Source organism: Spea bombifrons, chromosome 3 (genome assembly GCF_027358695.1).
Source record: "Spea bombifrons isolate aSpeBom1 chromosome 3, aSpeBom1.2.pri, whole genome shotgun sequence".
In the NCBI taxonomy this organism is placed as follows: Eukaryota; Metazoa; Chordata; class Amphibia; order Anura; family Pelobatidae; genus Spea; species Spea bombifrons.
Window position 1 is genome coordinate 13,957,345 of NC_071089.1, and position 23,493 is coordinate 13,980,837.

Genomic DNA, 23,493 nt, shown 5'->3' on the forward strand with positions numbered 1-23,493 from the left:
CAAGATTTAGGTATTACTCAGGTGTGTCTGAGGTGTTGCATAATTAACAAACAAAAACATCTTAAACACCTTAGACACACCTGAGTAATACCTAAATCCTGGACTGTTAGGTGTGCCTTGAGAAGAGGGTTGAGGAGCACTGCAGGATCTGACTACCACTATGATAATTTAGCCAGTTCCATATTCATTCAGGACCAGAGCCCCCAACCAGTGATCAGCTATTATATGAACCACCCCATGATGGCCTTCTGTTAAAAAATAGCCCACCCTGCCTCCCTTATGTTTAAAAAAAAACTGACTTACTCTGTCCCTATGGCCCCCATGAAGTAGAGTACGGACAGACCCCAAGTCCCTACCTAGTATTCAAGGTAGGAGTGTGGGGGGGAGTATAACATTGTTGAACTATGGAGGCACAGGACTGGCTGTACATGGCAGGCAACAATAGCAGAACTATCAATAGCCATTTGACTTCTTATGTATGATAATTTTATTCTTTAATTTCTTTTACATTTTCTGCAACATTAATATTTTTTTGCATATATAGATCATTGAACCACCAGGCACCAAACACACAACTTTGGTGTGTGTCGGAGTGAGAATATTTCCTCTGAGATGAGAAATTTTTTCTCTAGTAACATCTGTTACCCTCTTATAATAAGGGCTAGACATCTCCATGCAAACTAAATGACTTTAGCAAATGCATAATCAATTAGAAAAAATATACTTATCAAAGAATATGAGAGAAGAGTTACTTGGGAGACAGTGTGTCTTATTTCATTAGCTGTCTGTAAAGGAAGGAGCAAGAGACAGAAAGGAGGGTCAGGTGCAAATTAACCTCCAATTTGTTAACTGTGTCATTTTTAATTGTTAAGACTGCCCCGGAGACCACTAGGGGTAAGGGCAGCATGACCAGGCTAGACAGCACCTGGAAAGTGTTAAATATTAGCAAGTGTGGGGACTCGTGAGAGCAAGTCCTGTCTGGGGAAGGATACAGGATGTTAGAGAGGTCATTTTTTGGGGCCTATAGGCTGGGGGAATTGGTTATCCCAAACAGACCATGAAGCCAGAGGGTTACTGTTTCAGGATGTGGTACTGAGCAGCAGGTTTGTTTCTGGATGAGACTAATAAAACGGTACAGCCTTCCATAATATTTTGGACTCCTTGAGGGATAGCGTTATGTGTCACTTCAACAGCATGAGGATTATTTGATCCAACCGACGCAGGGGTTGGCATCCTTTCTTTTTTACGAGTATAGTTCTTCTTTGTCACACTTTTGGTTTGTAGCCAGGGGCGTACCTAGAGTATTTGGCACCCGGGGCGGATCCTGTAAGTGGCACCCCCCCCAAATGTAAAGACATCTACAAAATTACGTTGGCAAGAATATTTATTGCACCAATTTGTAAACTGTATGTCAACTATAAACAACAAGAAATCTGAAAAAATAAATTAATAACTTATAAGTAAAATAAATATGTTTAAATAACATTTACTGAACATATAATAGTGCTTTCTTTAATAACCCCCCAAAAAAACAAACACAACAAGTTTCTAAGAAGACCTAACAAATGAGTGACAAACATTACAAATTAAGTACTGGCTAAGCAGCTAAAGACACTATAAACTAAAAAAAATCCTGATATTATAATCAGGAGTCACCATAACATTGTTCTCTTTTTATTTAAGCATTTGCATATATAGTGGTGTTGCCATGTCGACTCATGATTATATATACCATATGAACCAGACACTGACGGTGGTATAGCATGACACATATCACTATATACTGAGCCAGGCAGTGACGGTGGTACAGCATAATGCCTATCACTCTATACTGAGACAGACATTGACGGTGGTGCAGCTTAAGTAATTTCATTATATATTGAGGCAAACATTACAGTGAAACAGCATAACTCCTATCACTATACACTGAGCCAGATACTACAGTGGAACAGCATAACACCTATCACTATAACTGAGCCAGATATTGATGGTGGTACAGCATAACCGCTATCTTTATATACTGAGCTAGACACTTATAGTAGTACAACATAACTATCATTATACACTGAGGCAGACATTGACAGTTGTGCAGCACAACTGCTATCATTATATACTGAGACACGCGCTGACAGTAGTACAACATAACTGTTTCCATTATATACTGAGGCACGCGCTGACGGTGGTACAACATAACTGTTAATATATACTGAGGCCCACATTGCCGGTGATACAGGATAACACCTATCACTTTATACTGAGCACACATTGACGGTGGGGCAGCGTAATCCATATCACTATACAGTGAGCCTGACTTTTACAATAATGCAGCATAACCCATATCACTATATACAAAGCCATTGATGTGGTGTAGGCCTACCACTTCAGTGTCTGGCTTAGTATATAGTGGTAGGGGTTATGCTGCATTATTGTAAATGTCTAGATCGATGTATAGTGATAGGGATTATGTTGTACTGCCCTCAACTGCAGATCAGGGGAAGACTGTGAGAGTCAGTACAGCCTTCCCTTCTTCTGACTGCACCGTGACATTGGGAGGTCCTCTCCCCGTAATCATCCCCAAAGTCCATTTGTCCCCTACGTAACTAAACCACAACTCTCTTTTAATTACTCCCTGTAGTTCAGGTATAGATCAAATAAACAACACATGGAAACAGCACGTGCAACTGAATAAGACATAAATATCCTGTATTTACAAGTATACATAAATAATGTATGGAAACATAGCATTGCAGGTATAAATCAACAGAACACACAAACCCAGCATTGCAGGTATAGATCAACTGGAAATCACTCAGCACTGCAGGTATAGATCAAATAAACAACACATGGAAACAGCACCCCATGTATTGATCAACTGAATAAGACATACAAATCCTGTATTTGCTGGTAAACATAAATAATGTATAGAAACATAGCATAGCAGATATAGACCAACACATTAACACACAAACCCAGCTTTTCAGGTATTGATCAATTGGAATTCACATAAAAACTCAGCATTAAAGTTATAGAAAAAACACCCTAAATTACAGGCATAGATCACAGATTGCACACCCCAAAGCCAGCGTCCACATTGCCCACATAGAACCTGACCAGCACCCTGCGGTGGGGGTGCAAGGCCTCTGTCTCCCAGCTCTGCCACTGTACGGAACAGTATAGAGTGATGGGAGTTATGATGTACTTTAGAGCATAATTATAATGAAAAAGACATTGGAAATGGTACAGCATAACACCCATCACTCTCACACATTTACCAATCAACACTTACCAATCCACAGATTCCACACATACCAATCCACAGATTCCACACATACCAATCCACAGATTCCACACATACCACACATACCAATCCACAGATTCCACACATACCAATCCACAGATTCCACACATACCAATCCACAGATTCCACACATACCACACATACCAATCCACAGATTCCACACATACCAATCCACAGATTCCACACATACCAATCCACAGATTCCACACATATACCAATCCACACATATACCAATCCACAGATTCCACACATACCAATCCACACATATACCAATCCACACATTCCACACATTCCACACATACCAATCCACACATTCCACACATACCAATCCACTCTCACTGTCACTCAGTCTTAATAAATGATTTCCTACCTTCTTTTCTACTTCTTTTCTTCTTACAGCAGTCTTTTCTTTTTACAGCAGTCTTCCTCTTCGCTCCTCTTCTACTGTCTTCTTCCGGGTCAGAGGGCACTGTGGGCGCGGCTTCAGTGCCGCCGGGGTTTGTTGTCAGATCCCGGCGGCACTGAAGCCGCGCCCACAGTGCCCTCTGCACAGCAGCAGTTGCCGCGCGGATCGCAAGGGAGCAGAATCGGAGGTCTTTAACAGACCTCCGGCTCCCTTGAGTGATTTTAAGCCGGTTCAAGGGAACCGGCTTAAAATCACTCAAGGGAGCCGGAGGTCTGTTAAAGACCTCCGATACCGCTCTCTTGCGAGCCTGCTCCTCCAGCGGCGGACATTGCTGTCCGTCTCTGGAGGGGTGCCGGCAAGTTGGCACCCCCCTGATGAGCGGCACCCGGTGCGGACCGCCCCCCCGCCCCCCGCTAGGTACGCTACTGTTTGTAGCTGTTTCTCGCAAATGCTTCCCCGTTCAGGGGCCCTTATTTGTTGGATAGAGATAAGGGGTATGATGTGGTACAACATTCTTTCCGAAACAGTGAGGCGGTCCCACTGGGAGTAATATCCTGAGATACTCTTGGTCTATGTTGGGGGTAATAATTTGGGTCTGGTGCCCATACATAGGCTTATTACGGACATAAAGTCAAATTTGTTATGGGCATGTTTTGAAGGTTTGGCTATCATTTGATCAGAGATTGTTCCAAGGCAAGTTTGGAGTATGACCAGGCCCTGCGTTTCAGAATGGTGTTAAGAGAGATTTTTTTATGCATGCGAGAGTCTGGAAGCTTAAGTGGTTGAGCTCCCCTCCTGTGTCAGGATGAGTGGCGGTTGGAGGGTTATATGGTGTACATTTGTGGCTTTATATGGAGATTTTTTGTGTATCTAGTGTTTTAGCTGGCTAGAAGTAGGTTGTTATGGCAGTGAATTTGTAATGGGGGTCCTGTGCACTGGTGACTGGCGGCTAGTGGGTTGTTTGGGTACCTAGCTTAGCTTTAAGGAAAGGTTGGGAGATCTCCATATGGGTAAAGTTACACATAGCCAGGGGTTGCTAGGTAGGATTATGATTTTGGTTAACATTTAGTATGACGTGTTATCGTATGCACCCACTCACCTTGGTTTATCGGTAAGATTTTCTTTGTTTGATACTGATGTTATTGGTAATAAAGCTGTGGGCATCTCAATCCAAAAGTGTGTCTCCTGTGATTTTTATTATAGGTTGATGCCCAAGTCACATCCCCCTTCCCTTTTTATTACATCTGTGCCGAGAACAGGTCGGTATGTGAACCTTTTTACGGCCTGTGTTATTTTAAGGAACTTATTACATATTTACGGTTAACAGCATAAACTGTGAGAGAAGAAATAGACTGGCAAATTACATATTAAAGCAAAGTGGGATACTGGTGATTTTTATTCCATAGAAAAGCCCAGACAAATGCCTCAGTAGTATAGGAAGACAATTCTCATTCAATAGACAAAATACATATGCATATTGTTGGCTCAGGAGAGGGGTCTCGTGGTGGAAGGGAAATGTTAATTACCCATTAATAGGAAAAATTTTTACACTGCTCAATAAACGGAGAATAAATAAAAAAAAATAAAAAAATTATGACCGTGGCAGTAGTAGATAACAGACCAGCATGAACATGCACAAGATTAGCCGCAACTACCCCAGTCTGGATTGTAAATTTGCAGGAGCAGGGCCCTCTTCTTATGTTCTACCAGTTTGTTATTGTGTGCGGTTTTAAATTATTTTACTGAGTTTGTTTTAACAGCAATATGGAATCTACTAGCACAATATAACTGTAATATAAATGTAATAAATATAATGTGGTTGGCCTGTAATGGCTGACTGTTTATCATGGGAGCTGCAGGTAGCGTTGGCCACCATTCCCCAATCAATAACTACAATTCCCATGAAGTTCAGCTAGCAATATGGCTGCTGACCAGCTGTGTTTGTGCTGAACACGTATTGTAGGTGGGAAGTCTGTCTATGAAGAAGAAGCTACCATAGTGAAGAGAAGGAGACCAGCTAGAGGAGAGAAGGAGACCAGCTAGAGGAGAGAAAGAAAGCAAGCCAAACTACTCTGACAACAGAGGGGTGTACAGAATTAAATAAAACCTTTTTTGCCAACTTCTATGTGTTTTTGTGCCTCTATGTCTACTTAGGCTACTCTAAACAGCCTCCCCTGCTGCTACTCCAGTGGGTCTCTTTGAATTTTCAGGGGAAGAATTTTCAACAAAATTGGCATCGTTTTATTTTTAGGTTATGTTTCTCAATTAGGGCTGTAGAATGCTGGGACACAGAGTTATAAAACATTTTAAACACCTAGAAAAGGACATCAGAAAAGCTAGTGATTTGGGTCCAAAAGTGGGACTGTTAACTGAAAAAGGAAGATATACAGTAAAATATATGTGTCTATAAATTTACTAGCAAACTAGTTAACACAATAAATACATGGGTTTTTTTTGTTCAAGTATTTTCTGTCATCCTAAGTCTCCAATAGCTTTATTCAATAAATTACACTTACATGGTTATGATGTCCTGATGAAAATTCTGAAAAACCTCGGATGGAATTACCTTAAAACAGAAATGGGAAAAGGACCTGAAAAATAAAAGGAATATGAACCTCAATATTCATTTCTTAAATCAAAATAATTAATAAAGTAAAAAAAATAAACTTACAAATTTATTCCAAATAAATAACATTTGGAATTCTCTTTTTTTTCCAGCTTTTTGATTTTTGTTTTTAATCAACTACTATGGGTCCTATATCATAATGTAGTTTTTAAAATCCAAACACAGCAGTCTAACATGGAAAAGTAAGGCTTTAGGTATTTTTTAAATTATGTTAGTAGAGATGTATTTTGTAAATATAAAGTAAAATCTAATAGCTCAGGGTAATAGTAAATGAATATGTCTAATTTTAACACTAGAGTTAATCTCTGCAACTCATTCTCCATGGCCCCCCATAATTGTTTAATAGAATAAGCCCCCCAGCCTTCCCAATGGTATTCTGCCTTTCATGTAATAAAAATTAGAAAATGTCTCTAGTTTGATTGAGTCTATAGCTTCCAACACACAAATCAATACAGTCTTACGTTATAAGATAAAGTATAATTAATCTTATTCTGGCCAACACACATCATAGAAAAGTTTGTAGTTAAAAGCACAATATAAATACAGTTTTTTTCTTTACATAGAGAAGTGCTAATATAGGCTACATATACTATTGTTCTGAATATGAGCTTGGATCCCGCACCATAATTTATCAGAGGGGAGGCTTATCAAATATAATGGAAATTTCAGATTAAATCAAATTTATTTAAATATTTGGCCTCTTTTGGGGCACTTTACATTCAGGCTTTTACAATAAATTGTTTCTGACAAATACAATGGCAAATGCAAAATATGGTCCTATAATCATGAAGACTAATTTTTTTCCCCTTAAATATATTCTAGTATTTTATATTCCAGCCATATATTAGCAAATACGACCACAATCCTTTTCATAGAAAATACCACTACTTATGGAATCAGTTCTAGCAAAGTGTTCAGAGAAAAGTTTCACTGTTAATCTTTAATAAAGAAAAAATATCACCCGGTACAAAATGCTTTTGTTGTATTCAAAAATATTGTTTGTTTATTTGGCCCATTATCTGAGTACAGCATGAAACTAAAATTATAATGCGGTAATTAATGTAGTGTTAATTATTGTCAACAATTAAACTGTGGAATGGAAAAGGCATACTGTTCTACTGTACTGTTGTTCATTATCATTTCTTATAAACCCTATGGCAGAAAATTAATTAACTCTGCTGATACATGGGTATGTCTCCTCGAGGCACAGAATGGGGTGATTTATATTAAACAGGAAAATTAAATAAGCAAGTTGCAATTACAAAAATACAGTTAATACATAATTAGCAGCCTAATGCACTGGTGATTACATTGAAACGTTTATTTCTTTTAATTACCAGGCAAACAAAGGGTTAATCCGGATTCAGAAAAACGGCTTATACCAGGGTTTGACGCTGTATGTTTGTTCAGCCAAATGTCTCTTTTAGCCTTGGGTTCTGTAATACACTATTTAAGAAAAGCAAGGGGGAGTTCTTTGTTTTACATAAAAGTAGAGGAGGCAAATTATGAACAGTAAGTGGACCAGTGGGAAATTTATTGATTAGACTATAAAGAGGAAGCAGTGGAATGCAAAAAAAAAATGTAATTAGTAATGGAATTGGAAATTAAATTCACTTTGACAATAATATGTAATGACTCATTGGAGGAAAGCCATTGAAGAAGCTTATTAATAAGAACAAGACTTTATACCAGGGATGTCCAAGTTTTTTTCTGCAATGGGCCACTTCATTAGCAATGTATGTGTGCGTGGGCTGCACTCATTTTTCATTGAGAGAAAAAGAATGGGCTTTTAGCTGTCTAATGCATACAGGGTTAATTTGGCAATAACACAAAAGCAGTCGGGCCGGACCTTGATGTCTGTTGGGCGGCATTTGGCCAGCTGGCTGCAGGTTGGATGCCCATGCTTTATACCATCAAAAAGCATTATGCACTGATGCAGCACCATCACCTGGCTTTCTACAGCCAGGCACCTTATTGTCCTGTATTGTTAGTCTGATTAGACAAGGAGGTTAACTGGTTGTAGACTAGAGTACTCGTGAAAGTATGCTTGCTTTGTTCATTTGTCTCTTTTCCCTGGTCTGCCTATAAGTGGGACACCCCAAACTCTACTTGCCTGCACATTTGGGCCAGAGCAGGGCCCTTCTGCATTTAGACTTCGGGACAACTTCAAGTGTTATACATTTTGGATATAGGTCGACCATTAAGCTAATGTATGCAGGCCATGCCCTTATTATCTCCCGCCTTGATTATTGTAACTCTGTCTTAGTTGGTCTCCCTCTTAACCGTCTCTACAATCCACCATGAATGCTGCTGCCAGACTTATCTTCCTCTCCCATCGCTTCACTAACATCCCTCCCCTATGTCAGTCTTTTGACTGGCTGCCTATACGCTTTAGGATTCATTTCAAAATTCTTACTCTTACTTTCAAAGCCCTCCACAGAGCTTCCCCTACCTACATCTCATCACTCATCTCTAAATACACTCCACACTTGTCTCTCTGCTCATCCAATGATCTCCTTCTATCCTCTCCTCTGATTTCTAGCTCTCATGCACGCTTACAAGATTTCTCAAGGGCTGCCCCTATGCTCTGGAATGCTCTCCCCTGGCCTATCCGTCTTTCTCCATGCCTTTATTCCTACAAAAAATCCCTCAAGACCCACTTCTTTAAGGAGGCTTACAACATTGCACATCCCATATTCCTTTAGCTCACCTTTCCAAGTCTCTCTCCTGCCATACTTTTACTAGGGTGGCTGGTCCATCCCTAACGACTGCACTTTTACCTATTGTGTAAATACACCCTAATTCCCACTAGCTTGTAGCTCATTTGAGCAGGGCCCTCCTCACCTGCTGTCTCTGTAAGTCAAATTGTACAACGCTATGGAATTTGATGGCGCTATATAAAACAGTAAATAATAATAATAATAAATTATATTCCTGCAGGGCACTATGGTTACTATCTGTACTTGGGAAAGGATGATCAGTGTCTATATTCCCGAATTTGTTGACTAACCAGTTTATCCAAACATTTCTTAATTTATATGAACCCATAACATAGTAAAGAGTTTATGCATTTAACTTAGCAATCACCAAAATATTATGCTCAAATCCTCCCATATTTCACCCATGATCCCACCATTGTTTAGTCATCATATTTGTTGTTTAATACTACATGACTCCAGACTTACTAGACTCTCTGTTGAAGTAAAACAGGTAGATCTGGCTTGCAGTCTGGTTGGGGTACTAGCAAATTTTATCCCACAGCCTGTGCTAATCCAAGAGGATGTCAAGAGTTTCTTGGGTGCCTCCAAGAAAACACTAACCATGTTAAATGAATAGATGAAGAACCCCGCACTCGCTTTGCTTCAGGTACATAATAAAGTGAAATTGTGATTACAAGAAGAGATGAATACTAAGGATACAAGTGGAACACAGCTGAACGAGTTTCGCACACGTACTTGTGGTTAGTCACAAGATTATTCAGAGTATCACTGCTTTTTTATTTTCTCACATTTAACTCCTTACCTGCCGACCCACATCTTAAAGCCCTTCCCTGCCTTTCGGTTGATGTAAGAATTCTAAATCTAAAATCCTGGCACATATAAAGTCATCCATGATTCTGCTTCCCAATACATTTGTGCCCTCATTTTAAAATAGTCCTTATGCTTTAATTGTGAATTATAGTTCTCCTCTTCACTTATCACCTCTTCTCTTTCTTTCTCGCTTAATATTCAAGATAAGATCTAAACGTTCGCCTTTTGGAAAAGGTCTACAACGTATTAAACTCCTTCACTGATAACACATTCAAGGCGATGCTCATAATCAGATACTGTAACTACAGCTAATAAAGTACCTATTTCCTGAAAATCTGCTCCTCCATACAGCTGTGCCCTCACCTTAAAACAGCACGCCCCTTGTGGCCCTCGATTGTGACTGGGGTTATGTTGCTTTGTACTTGTAACTGATTTAAGTAATTTACGGCGAAAAATATATATTGAAGCTCATAGAATAAAATGCTATATTGTGTCAAATGGAGACAAATTGGTTTTGAGGTGGCAAAGTAATAAACACTTTAAAATATGTCAAATTTAACTAACCACATTTGTTAGAGCATTAAGCTGACATACTCTGCTGTAAACAGTGTATCAGTGTTTTATTTTGCCTTTGGAGTGTATTCACAAAAGAGAGAGTTGTCAGAAGAGTATGCATGAGATGTACATATTCAACTCCCTCACTTCATATACTGTTCATATATTAAGGTCCTACTCCAAAGAGCATATTTACATATGCAAATATCAGAATGAATGTCTATGTATAAGTGTATTTGAGCATGAATGTCTATGTATAAGTGTACGTAATCATGAATGTGTATGTATAAGTTTGTGTTAACATTAATCTGTATGAAGGTGTTTGTATGTACAAGCATGAGTTTGTAAGTGTTTGTGTGTTAACATAGATGTGTTATGTGTAAGTGTTTGTATGTAAGAATGTATGTGTAAGTGGTGTGTGTGTGTGGTGGTGAGTGATTGAGTGTGTGTTGGCATGAGAGTGTAAGTGTTTGACAGCAAATGGATGGATGTGTATGTGTTGTGTTTGCATCTGAATATGAATGTGTATACATAAGTGGTGTGAAAGGGAGTGTTTGTGTTAGAATGAGTGTGTGCATGTGTATTAGTGAGTATAAGTAAGTGTATCTGTGTTTACATGTACCAGAGTGTATGTTGCAAGGGACAATAATGATGGCACAAACCAGCTGTTAGGGGACAAAGGTGGCACAGGCAGATTGGGGGTTAGGATGGCACTGATTAGCTATTTGGGGGTACTGTGGGACATGTTGCTTGGTGAAGTTGGGGAACAATGGGGCAATTTTCCCAGCGTGGCCCTGTGGTCAGAGGCATCGGCAGGGGGGGGCCGAGGGGGCCACTTCATGCTGAAACGTCGTCTTTTTTTTTTGACTCGGAGAGAGAGGGGCAAAATTGGTCGCTCATGAATAAGTTTTCAGCAACCGCTCGGTGCCTCTTACTCTCCTCAGTGAGGCCTCTGTCTTGGTCGCTGTGGCGGCATTTCGTGCTGATCGTTGGAATATGACGTAATATTCTGGCACTCAGCAGTGAAGCAGCACGCACCTCGGCAGAGGAGCAAGACAGAGGCCTCGCGCTCTTCCACAGCAGGACTTCTACAAGGTAAGTGAACTACAAAGGGGGGGATAGGGTACATAGTGAGAAGAGGGAGAAGGTATATATATATATATATATATATATATATATAGTGTATATATATTTATATATAGTGTCTATGTAGAATTTTATAATTGCCTCCCTACCACTGCCTGTGGTTATGCCCCTGGTTCTTATCTGTCGTGATTAAGGTCACCAAAGAAATGGACACAGTTTAAGAATTAGGTGGTTTTAGTAGCATTTTCTGAATGTGAGCTGATTCTTATTCGTATTGGTCAGTTCAGCGGCACCCTAAAATCAATATTTATATGCTTGATTAGAGTGTTTTTCCATTTTTGTGTATAGATCATAAAAAGACTAAACATTTACATTCAAACAAGAGTTCAGTTTTCCCGTATGTAATGACAAAATATAGACAATATGGAATGATTTCTTACTAAAAAATCTTTTCTGTATGACAATAAACATTGCATTCTGTATTATGTTTATTGCTATTATCATTCTTAAATTGACTTTTGGGCAAATGTGAAATGTTAGACATAACAATAACACACTTTTCTGAGAACATCAGTTTCTGATAAATCAATTTTTATAGCAGCCGCTCATCATCTGAACTGTTTATATTTCATTTAGAAGATGAGTGGAAGGTCAGGACATCCATGTTCGAAAGCAAGAGAAGATTAATTTACTTAGTACGTACTGCGAGGTACTCTGAAATCGGTTACAGGCACTTCATTCAGAAAATTACAGTATCAGTTACAGTATAATATTGATTTGCAACACTGGCTATAACTGTTAACATAATTGTCAAGCATTAATCCTGTATTAAAACTTAAATTAAATAGATTCCTAATGTATAATTGCATGCAACTGCAGTTTTTCTAAAATAGCTGAACTTTTTATTAATGCTTATAGAATCCTTAGTAAGTATGCAGTCTTTTTTTCCAGTTTTTCCAGTTTTGTGTGCTTTTTGATTAAAAAACAAAACATCTTTTGAATGAGACAGAAAACTCACTAAAATGTAGATGGATTTCAGTTGTCACAACGGGTAGCCAAAGTATCCATGACAAGAACACTAGTAGTGATCACTAACCATATGGAGGATATAATAAACTATGTTTCATGTGCCATTGCCAATCTATGCATAGGTTTTAGAAGCTGTCAGTGTGGCCTGTTTCTGGAGAGTAGCAGTTTTAGCCAAGTTCATTATGTGGGTAAAGTGGGCTTTTGAGGGCCCCTTTAAAAGCCCACTTTACCCAAAGCTCAAATAAGGCTAGATGGCTTACAGATATGGTTCTCATCTCCTGATGTGTCTGTTTTAATGTACATTTGTTATGTATGTTGTACTGTGTCATTTGTTAGCATTTAATAAATAAAATATTTATTTAAGCCCCCACACAGCTTGCCTCTACTATCTTTGTCAGTGCCACCAAACAGCTTGTCTGTGACATCTTTGTCCCTAAACAGCTTGTCTGTGCCATCTATGTCTGCAAACAACTTGTCTGTGCCTTATTTGCCACCAAACAGCTTGTTAGTGAACCCAAACAGCCTGTATGCTCCACCTTTGCCCCTAAAAAGCCCACCTGTGACATCTTTGCTCCAAACAGCCTGCAAGTGCCATCCTTGCCCCAAACAGTTTGTTGGTGTCCCCCAAATAGTGCCATATTTGCCCTAAAACAGTCTGCCTGTGCCATCCTTGTCCCCAAACAGCCTGTGTCCTTGACTATACCACTTACTTGCAGGAGTGGTATATCTCTCTTCCTATGTGATGTGTGCAGACTGATCCAGCATGCAGGAAGTGAATGTGATGTAATTTCCTACACATTGTTTTAGCCATACCAGCATGCAGGGAAAGAGTGTGAGAAATCATCCAACCAGATGATTTCTACACTCTCTATGCTGCTGTCACGTAGTGGCTTTGAAGGGGTTGATAATTGGGACAAATGGTTGCACGGGTCACCTGGGCCCTCTAAAGTGGCTAACTACAATTGTTATGCCCATAGAAATTCTTGCTTACATAAAGAAACTCATTTGTTTGAGTTTTGTCACCTACTAGGCAAACCCTAGAAATACTAATACTAATATTCCGGGAAAGGAGGCAATGACTAAGATTTCCACTCCCATTGCTACCTTTCCCAGAATAGTCAAGTTGAAGTTATTGGTCTGATAAGAAACAGTAGGATATTCAATAATTAGCCTGGCAGTATTAGAAGGGGCCAGCAAGTGACCTATGGTCTCTAAAATACAGGAAAGGTCAGGGATTAAAAAAAAACCATGAGATTGTTAAGTAAAAAAGGCTAGTTTGCGTGGCTTTTTAAAAAGGATGTATTTGTTTTTTGTTTTTCTTTTTTAGTGCATTATAAGTAATTACATTTTTACAAGGTCACCCTGTACACATCTGCCTGCAGGCACATTGGCAGTATTCCTCCCAAGTACTGTACATCTGCAGTTAATGTGACCATATAGCAAAACAAACATGATAAATAGTTAGCAAAGTGGGCCACTTAGACTATTTTGGACACATTGTACAGCCTAAAAGATTTTTATTAGGTGACTGACAGATGAAAAACAGGGTGCTATTATTCAGGGGGGTAATTCATCCTTAGTCATGTAGAATTTTCAACATATCAAGATCACTCAGCTTTTAAAAAAAACACCACCACAACAACAACAATATGGCTGAATGCCGTTTGCTAGCATAGCATATTATATTTTTCCCAGATGTAAAGCTTTAAAAATGTCAAAACAAATGTTTCAAAAACACAATGTTAAGGGAAAGATAGAAATAGAATTTTTGGAGCCTACTTTCAAAAATAGGTATTGTGTCTGTTCATGATAAGTGCAGAAAATATTAATGAACATCTGTTTTTTGCGTGAAAGTGTTATAATAAAACAACAGGGTTGAGATTAGAGCCTGACTGGGGAATAAAAATAGGCACTGGCACTTTAAGGCCAGCAGTTGAATGACGTATGTGACAATTGCTCTTCTGCAGCTGCTTATATACTGTTAGAGCAGCAGTAATCATATATGAGCAGCCAGTCTGGGCCTAATTGAGCACTGACGTAACTTGTCCATGTCTCCTCGTACTGATTCAATATAGTTTAGAAACAGCCCTTCTTTCCTGGTTGGAATGGCCCTTTCTAAACTAATTTGAACCAGCACATGGAGACAGTATCGGGGTCACTTGACCCTGTTGTGAAACAGTGTGTGAGTAGCCAGACAGAAAGCTGCAGGAGTGATGAGAGGTAAGCGGGGGCGAAAATTAATGTGTGTATGTATAATTGTTAGCATGGATGTCTAATTATGTGTAGGGCTGCAACAACTAATCGATAAAATCGATAATAATCGATAATAAAATTCGTTGGCAACGAATTTCATTATCGATTAGTTGAATCGATTATTATCGATTATAAAATGAGGGTTTTTTCAGAGCAAACGCTCTGAAAAATCCCCCTCATTATATAATCCGTTTAGTCTGACTCACCGTCTCACAGCAGCAGCTCCTACTTACTCCCCCTCCCTGTAATCACTGTGACAACTGGCCCCGCCCCTTCCTTCTCCAGGCCAGAACCACATGGCGGTGACACTCATCTAACTGTAAGTATATGTATAAATATATATATATATATGTATATATATATATGTACATATACTTATATATATATATATATATATATATAATGTGTATGTGTGTATATATATATATATATATATATATATATATTTGGGCTACTGAAAGTTAGGGGAGGTGGGGGTTAATTTAGGGGCAGTTATGGTTAGTGGGGTGTTTAGGGTTAATTTAGGGGCAGTTATGGTTAATTGGGTGTTTAGGGTTAATTTAGGGGCAGTTATGTTAATAGGGTGTTTAGGGTTAATTTAGGAGCAGCTGTGGTTAATGGGGTGTTTGGGGTTAATTTGAGGCAGTTGTGGTTAATGGGGTGTTTGGGGTTTATTTAGGGGATGCTGTGGTTGATGGGGTCTTTAGGGTTAATTTAGGGGATGCTGTGGTTAAGGGGGTGTTAAGGGTTAATTTAGGGGCAGTTATGGTTAATGGGGAGTTTAGGGTTAATTTAGGGGAATCTAAATCCTGGGGGCAGTGAAGTGACATATCTGGGGGAATAAGGCATATACAGTATATAAGGCATATGTGGGGAGGGCAGTGTGGCATGTCTGGGGAGGACGGAGTGGTGTATCAGGGTGTATAAGGCATATCTGGGGGTAGAGTGGCATATCTGGGGGTAGAGAAGTGGCATGTCTGGGAGGCAGGGTGGCATGTCTGGGGAGGATGGAGTGGGGTATCAGGGGATATAAGGCGTATCAGGCACAGTGGCAGATGTGGGAGGCAGCGTGGAGTGGCAGATGTGGGAGGCAGCGTGGGATATGTGGGAGGCATTGTGGAGTGGCAGATGTGGGAGGCAGCATGGCGTGGCATATGTGGGGAGGGCAGTGTGGCATGTCTGGGGAGGACAGAGTGGTGTATCAGGGTGTATAAGGCATATCTGGGGGTAGAGAAGTGGCATGTCTGGGAGGCAGGGTGGCATGTCTGGGGAGGATGGAGTGGGGTATCAGGGGATATAAGGCATATCAGGCACAGTGGCAGATGTGGGAGGCAGCGTGGAGTGGCAGATGTGGGAGGCAGCGTGGCATATGTGGGAGGCATTGTGGAGTGGCAGATGTGGGAGGCAGCATGGCGTGGCATATGTGGGGAGGGCAGGGTGGCATGTCTGGGGAGGATGGAGTGGTGTTTCAGGGGGTATAAGGCGTATCAGGCACAGTGGCATGTGGGGGGTAGAGTGGAGTGGCAGATGTGGGAGGCAGCGTGGCGTGGCAGATGTGGGAGGCAGCGTGGCGTGGCAGATGTGGGAGGCAGCGTGGAGTGGCAGATGTGGGAGGCAGCGTGGTGTGGTATATGTGGGAGGCAGCGTGGCATATGTGGGGGGGCAGCGTGGCATATGTGGGGGGGCAGCATGGCATGTCTGGGAGGCAGCGTAGCAAGCCTGGGCTCAAATGTGCATATATTGGGGGGCTGGTTGGGAAATAAAGACAAGAAATTTATTATCAAAGTTTTTTTATTCTGCTGTTTGTATTTAACATCATTTGTTTAGTAAATTATTTTAAATAAATGAAAAATGTACATTCATTTTTTTTATCCGATTAATCGATTAATCGAAAAAATAATCGGCCAACTAATCGATTATTAAAATAATCGTTAGTTGCAGCCCTAATTATGTGTGTCGGTGTGTGAACATGGATGTGTACTTGTGTGTGTGAGCATGGATAGTTATGCCCCTGTAATTCAGATAATAGGATTTGCTTAAAATAATTAATGAAGCCCAATTGGACAATGCAGTTACTGTGGCAGACGAATAAATAAAATGTACAAATTCCTGTGGTGATTTTAAACCTACACAATATACAGTTATTTTTGTATTCAAATGAATGTGATGGATGGTTTATTGGTACTGAACATTCCCTGCAGCATAGGAGATAATTCAGCTTTGGACTCCATCAATATGACTTTGGTGCTAAATTCCTGCCTACCAGTCTGGAGTGTAAAATAAGCTCATTGAGGCCCATGGTCTGGGGCTATTCGGTCGACAAGTAGGGCCTTTGAAGTTGATATTAATGTCATTCTGAAAGTATTTTTTAATCATATACCTAACTCCGGGATCAGTGAAACCTATTACACTTCATTTGGGAAAGGGAAGTGAATGTTTTGTTCCTACTAGTGAATGTTACTCAGAGAAAAATTGGGACTGATTAAGCTGTCTCCATTCATGTACAGGACCAATCTATAAAAACACTTATTAAGCTAATATAGTTTGCTTTTTAGTAAGGGGTATAAGATTTCTAACTAAAATTGAGGAGAGGTTTTCCCCAGAGGAGAAGGTAGGGAGACATTCAGACAACAACAGTGTCAGAGGGTGTTAATGAGAGTATTAGAGAATTAGTGTGTGTGATAGAATGTGAATGAGAGAGCATGAGAGAGAATATGAGAGAGTATGAAAGAGCATGAGAGAGTGAATGAGGGTGAGCAACAATGAATTTAGTTTCAGAATGTAAAAAGCCCTCTGAACTGAAAAGGCAGGAAATGGAATTTGTCCGTAAATGAAGGGACCAAAAAGGAAACAAAAAAATTGTCTAAATTGTTCTTTTATAATTAAAAGTAAAGTCTCCTTTTTGTGTTTGATTGTTTTGTCGTGATACACTGGACTGGTAACATGTACCATGAATACAAAAAAATGACAAAAGAGGTCTGCACAAATGAACAGGCTCTTTCCAGTCTTATACAAAAATAAAAGCATTCATTTATTGTGACATACAAAAAGTAGTGGACAATGTTTTTGCTAACCCATTGTAACCTTTATCAAGACCATAAAAAAATAATGTTTTATTTTTCTATGAGACAGAGAGTGCCTGTTCGGTTATAGGGCCAGACTGGCCTGCGCGACAGTCTTGAGGCCAGCTATCTGATTTTATGTGTGGCTGTGGCCACGACCGCAGCTGTGACTGAGGGCAGCTCTACACTTCCACATACATACACATACATGCATCCACTCTAACACCTGATACATACGTATATACACAGCCCCACAGCCCCTCTAACACCATACACATACATACATAAATACATATACACACAGGCACTCCAACACTATACACTTACACATAAATACCTGAACACACCGCCCTTTTAACACTATACATATATGTACATACACACAACACCAACTACTTACACACATACACTCACTCTTTCTGATCATCCATGCAGCTCACACAATTCTCTTCCCTCTTACATTTTTAGCTCTAAATGTTTTTTTTTAGGAGAGCTACAAGTTTATTTGCACTGTTTAAACTGTACTGTGAAAGTAATTTCTGTAAATAACAATGTTATCATTCATTTATGTCAATCAACATGAAAATATATAATTATATATAGTCTATAATTATATAAACTATACCAGTGCTCTCCCAGTTGGTGCCAACACATTAGATGGTGTTATGGACCACAGTGATATTGGAACTATGTGTTTTGTATCTTATGACTAATGTGTTTTTACTTCAAATTGTTTCTGCGTAGAATTAATATTGTAATGGTCATATCTAAAATTATCTCAATCTTCCATCACCGTAAAGCTGTAGCTATAAACAGATTTTTCTCATTAGCATGTAATTAGTTTTTTTGTGTAATTCTAGGTAATTGCTAAGTATTACTTCTAAGAACCTTGTGTACCAGCAGGAATAGAGCAGCCCTAGTGTTTGAAATAAATGTCTAATCAGATAATTATTAAGACCCTAAGAAATCTGTAATGCATCAGAGTGTTGTATACTATACGAATTATGCCTGGAAAGATCAATAATTTAGGATTATGTAAGAAAATTTCCAGCTACCAGATCATAAAGACAGAAGTGAGTTTCCTTTTAACATGACTGTTCTTTTCTTGTTCTGAAGGTGTTTGCCTAGCAGGTAATGTGCCAACTGTTCTCTTCAGGCTTTGCAGGTTTCAAACATGAACTCAAGGGCAGAATGCACTGGGAATGCATAATCATGCATTTGCAATGCCTGTGCACTCGGTACTGTGCATTCATTCGCAGAAGCCTGCGAGGTCCTATCTGACATAAGCCAGGAAGCAGCCTCAGCGAAAAGTAAAAGTGAAATAAGTGAAGAGAAAGGCGTAAGAGAAAATTGGATCACTAATCTCGTTTTAGCAGGGCCCTCCTCATGTGTTTAGCAAGTCAAATTGCTATGTTATATACTATTTGTTATGTCCTGTCTACCCATTGCGCAGCGCTACAGAATATGATGGCACTAAATAAAACAATAAATAAATAATAATAACGCATACAATGTGACAATGACTACTTTCATTATGTTCAGAACTGAACTGTATACCATAGAGGTAACACAATGTCTAAGCAATGTGTAAGCATTAGTGGCAGTTAGACACAACAAAAACATAAAATGGGGTGCATTTATATTTTCAATATTAAAAGTCCTGCTTTATTGTACTCTTTATGCATGTTGTATGTACAGATCCATATAATTTCTGAGCTTGTGAATGCACTTGGATACCTCTGCATATCACCGTACCTGAGAACTCATTGGGTTTGACCCGGAGCCTCCGCGTAAAGCCCTGCTTTGCTAATTTATTTTTTTCTCAAGAAGGAGAACAGTGTTTGGTAATGGCCACTTCACCACCTACCGTCCTCCCATTCCTCATCCACTAAAGGCTGTTTGAGGCTAGTCATGCCCCAACACATGGCCTAGCAGCATGTATGGCTAGCACTGCCGCCTTGAAAAGGAGGATGGTTCCTACTAGCCTACCCAGGGAAGTTCCCAGAAATGCTTATTACCAGATCAATATATAATAAAACTTTCTTTCTTCGGGCACCTTAAGGAAGTAGGAGTTCAAAGATTTGTTAAAGTTTTAACATCCAGTAACTTCTAGGATGCAGTAGGTTTCCTTTGCTTCCTCTGAGATGTTCAGCTGTTGATGTTGTCAGAGGAAAGAGTCACCATGCTTACTGCACTGTACAGTGACGCTTTAAAGGAGAACTACCACTGTTTCCATGTATATTGTCAGTATTAATGTAAGCTAAAGAGTTTTCATTACTTCAAGTGGATGAGGAGCAAAATCCAGTGCTCAGTCAACATTTCTAGTCTTACTTCAGAACCTAAGAGTCATAGCCAGAGCTGACGTCAGACACATCTTATCATTCTTCACATAGAATTGCCACAAATAATGACACATTTTGTAGTTTTTGTGACAATACATGGCTTGCGTAACGATGTTTAGTGTCATTTGGGGCATAAATATCTACATAATTACGTTGCGTACTGGATCACATGTGACACTATCAGTGCCATGATCTTGTCTACAAAAGGTTTCCAGGTCGCGAGAACTAGCTTCCAAATATCAGAGGATCATGGGTAGGGGAGAATTCACGTGAAACATAAATAAATTATAAGGTTACTATTTATGAGACTTTTTTTTTATTAATATTACATATATTTATGTGTTTTACAACCACAGGACAAAAACTAACAGATATAAAAGCATGCTGGGGGTTGCCCTTTTAATTTATCTCCGTAACAAGGCTATAGTAAGTGAGAAAATCTTATAGAGTAGTGAAGCTCCACAGACGTCAGAATAAGCTAGTTCTAGGACAAAGTCCTAAAGTCATTGGTTTTTTTCACCCACCCTCATTTACTCTCTCATGTTCTTTCACACTATCTCACTCGCATTCTCTCACACGTTCATTTACTATCGTTCATGTGTTCTCTAAATGTCTCCTTGTCTTCTCCACTGAGTGCTTCCATGTCCCTATCTCCTAGCCATCTTCTCCATCGTCTTGTTCTTCTTTATCACAGCACCAAACAGGACCAAACAGCTCCAGTGGCAGTGGTTTAAATCATATGGAAGAATTCATGAGAGCATCATAGTAATGACACTGAAAGATCACACAATGCAGCTGTGAGGTGCAAAAAAGAGATAGGGCAAAAGAAAGAATAGAACAGAAGGAAAAAAAGACCACAAGAGGCAGAAAGCAGAGAGAGAGGTGGGGAAAGGAACTTGCTAAATCCAGAGAAGTGACTTTTTCTCGTATAACTCCTTTAGGGCCCATAGCTCCTTAATCTGGCCATGTATGACTCCCATGATGCATTTTAGTATACAGAGGCATAAATCTTAGGGGTGCCTATTTTAGGAAATGCCCCTTCCATTCCCATTGTTCTTCTCACCCTCCTGCACAAATATGATTACAGAGAGTACGCTAGTGGGGCAGCAGGGAGATTGCTACTTCTGTTGATACAAATCTTGTTTTTTTGCCCTCCTAGGTATGTGTGTATATAGAGACTGGATGTGACATTGACTAATGCCCAGGATCTCTTAACACGTACAGACTAACATGAGATTACAGGTCTACGTAGATGCAGCAACAAATCCGTTTCACTCTACAACATGATAAGGTCCTGGGTAGCAGTGGGTGCAGAGCCCTTCAGATGAAACTTCTCCAACCATTTTAGTTACGCCACAGGTAGTCCTAAAGCATTGGTTTATTAAATCATACAGTTGTATGTCAAAACAAGACACATTTTTTAAATATGAGTGAACAAAACCAGGAGTGTGATGCACAGCTTTGAACATGCATTCCCTTTTTCATTTCAGCTGAACATTTTTCACATTATGTCCCACTTAAGACAAATTCAGATGTCTTTTTATTTATATATCTGATAAGTACCTAGAGACATCGAACGGTAATTTACAGACATTATTTATGGTGGGAAAAAGTATTCTTGTGCGGAGTTTATAATTCAAAACTCATGACTTTATATTTTGGTGTGAAAGTATGTTACTCTGTTTCTTTTAACTGTTTTAGTGAGATTAGTCAATATACTATTGGGGAGGGTACTTAAAGTACAACAAATCGGAAAACAAACTATTCTTGAATCACGAAAAGCTGGATTCGCTTTATCTATCTATCTATCTATCTATCTATCTATCTATCTATCTATCTATCTATCTATCTATCTATCTATCATGTCCAAACCATATGTATATGCATGCCTTGAATTTGCAAAGTCCATATATCCCTGAAATATTATAAAAATATTCCATTCTCTCCATAATTTACAAAAGGTAGTTTTTTTAAAAAAAAAATTACAGTTTTTTGTTAAATAGAATACAACCAGAAATCATATAATGTTTGTTACATGTGCCTAGTGTGCCATGTTTAGAAATAGACAATAACACAATATAGTTTTGCTGCCAGGTAAAAATACTGAGCATAAGTTCAGTGCCATATTGTGTATGGGAAATGACATATTAATTTATGGGGCTTCATTGAAACATATTTCTATTTTGTGAACACACATTTGCGGCATATTCTCTGCAAAACTATTTTGTGAATGTTCTAAACAATAACCCATATTTAAAAGAGAAAGTGCTGACAATTCAAATGATTTATTGACTGCTTTTTTTTTCTCCTTTACACTAAGACTGGTGCTTTTTTTTCTAGCAAACTGAACATTTCAGAAATGTTTTCCAACAAAAGGGAAAAAAAAGTTCTCATGAAACCAGCTTTGAACTTTTGAACCGTAATTTTTCCCCCCAAAAAAAATATTTATGAAGAAAATACAAAAATACAGCCTGTGCAATAATTAAAATAAATTAAAAATAATTCCCTAAATATTATACTGGATATTTAATGGGATATATATTGTTTTATTATATATTATGCAGCTGGTCTGTTTTAGCTTATATTCATTGTATTTGTGCCATACTTACAGATGTAGTCCAGGTGTTCTGGAGCCTGCCAAATGCCCTGGGCATGTAAGACTCGCTCCACTACAGTCACAGAGCTTGCAACCATTAGTCTGAACGGATCTCGTTGGTTTCAGGTAAGCAAGATAAAGAAAAAGGTAAAACAAATTCAGAGTCAACATGATGAGCTTGGTCTCAGCAGTTTCCTGGCCGTATTATTTTAATTCCATTTTTTCTTTTCTGATGTCCATAACTGAATTGGAGCAGAGAGATGGAACAGTTTGTGTTTCTTGAATGCAACGTGAGCCTATTTTTAGCCTGCATACAGACTGACTAAACATGTATCCTTGTGAGAGCTCCTCCTGTCTTTAACTTTACAAAACTATTTTTTTTTTATTTTTTTTTCCAGAAACCCTAAGTCATTTATTATCGCACATCAAAAGATATTGTGTAATGTCCCCTTAATCAAATGTTGTCATTTCATCAAAATTAAAAAGCAGACATTTTTTTATTTATGATCTGTTTGTAATTTCGGGACGGGGCAAATTAATTTTTGTGGTCGTGAAAGGGAAAAGGCTTTCTCAGAGAAATTATAAGAAGAATGCCGTTTGTTTCTGTTAATGCTTTAAGAAAATATTAGTCTAAATGGTTCTGTGTTTTTTAAATGGTTACATTGCGTTCTTTGAGGATCAAGTATAGCTCTCAAAATGGAAAGCAACAG

General features: G+C 39.0%; 1 protein-coding gene across 1 annotated transcript in view; it reads right to left on the minus strand.

Annotated features, from left to right (window-relative positions):
* The window catches only part of LHCGR (luteinizing hormone/choriogonadotropin receptor), a 61,330-nt gene extending 38,376 nt beyond the window's left edge, over nt 1-22,954 (minus strand). The window contains exons 1-2 of the mRNA XM_053460061.1: nt 22,797-22,954; nt 6,221-6,295 (exon numbers count right to left, since the gene is read on the minus strand). Of these exons, the coding sequence (XP_053316036.1) occupies nt 6,221-6,295; nt 22,797-22,954 (233 nt within the window). The remainder of the gene's footprint in view (nt 1-6,220; nt 6,296-22,796) is intronic.
* Between the last annotated feature and the right edge of the window lie 539 nt (nt 22,955-23,493).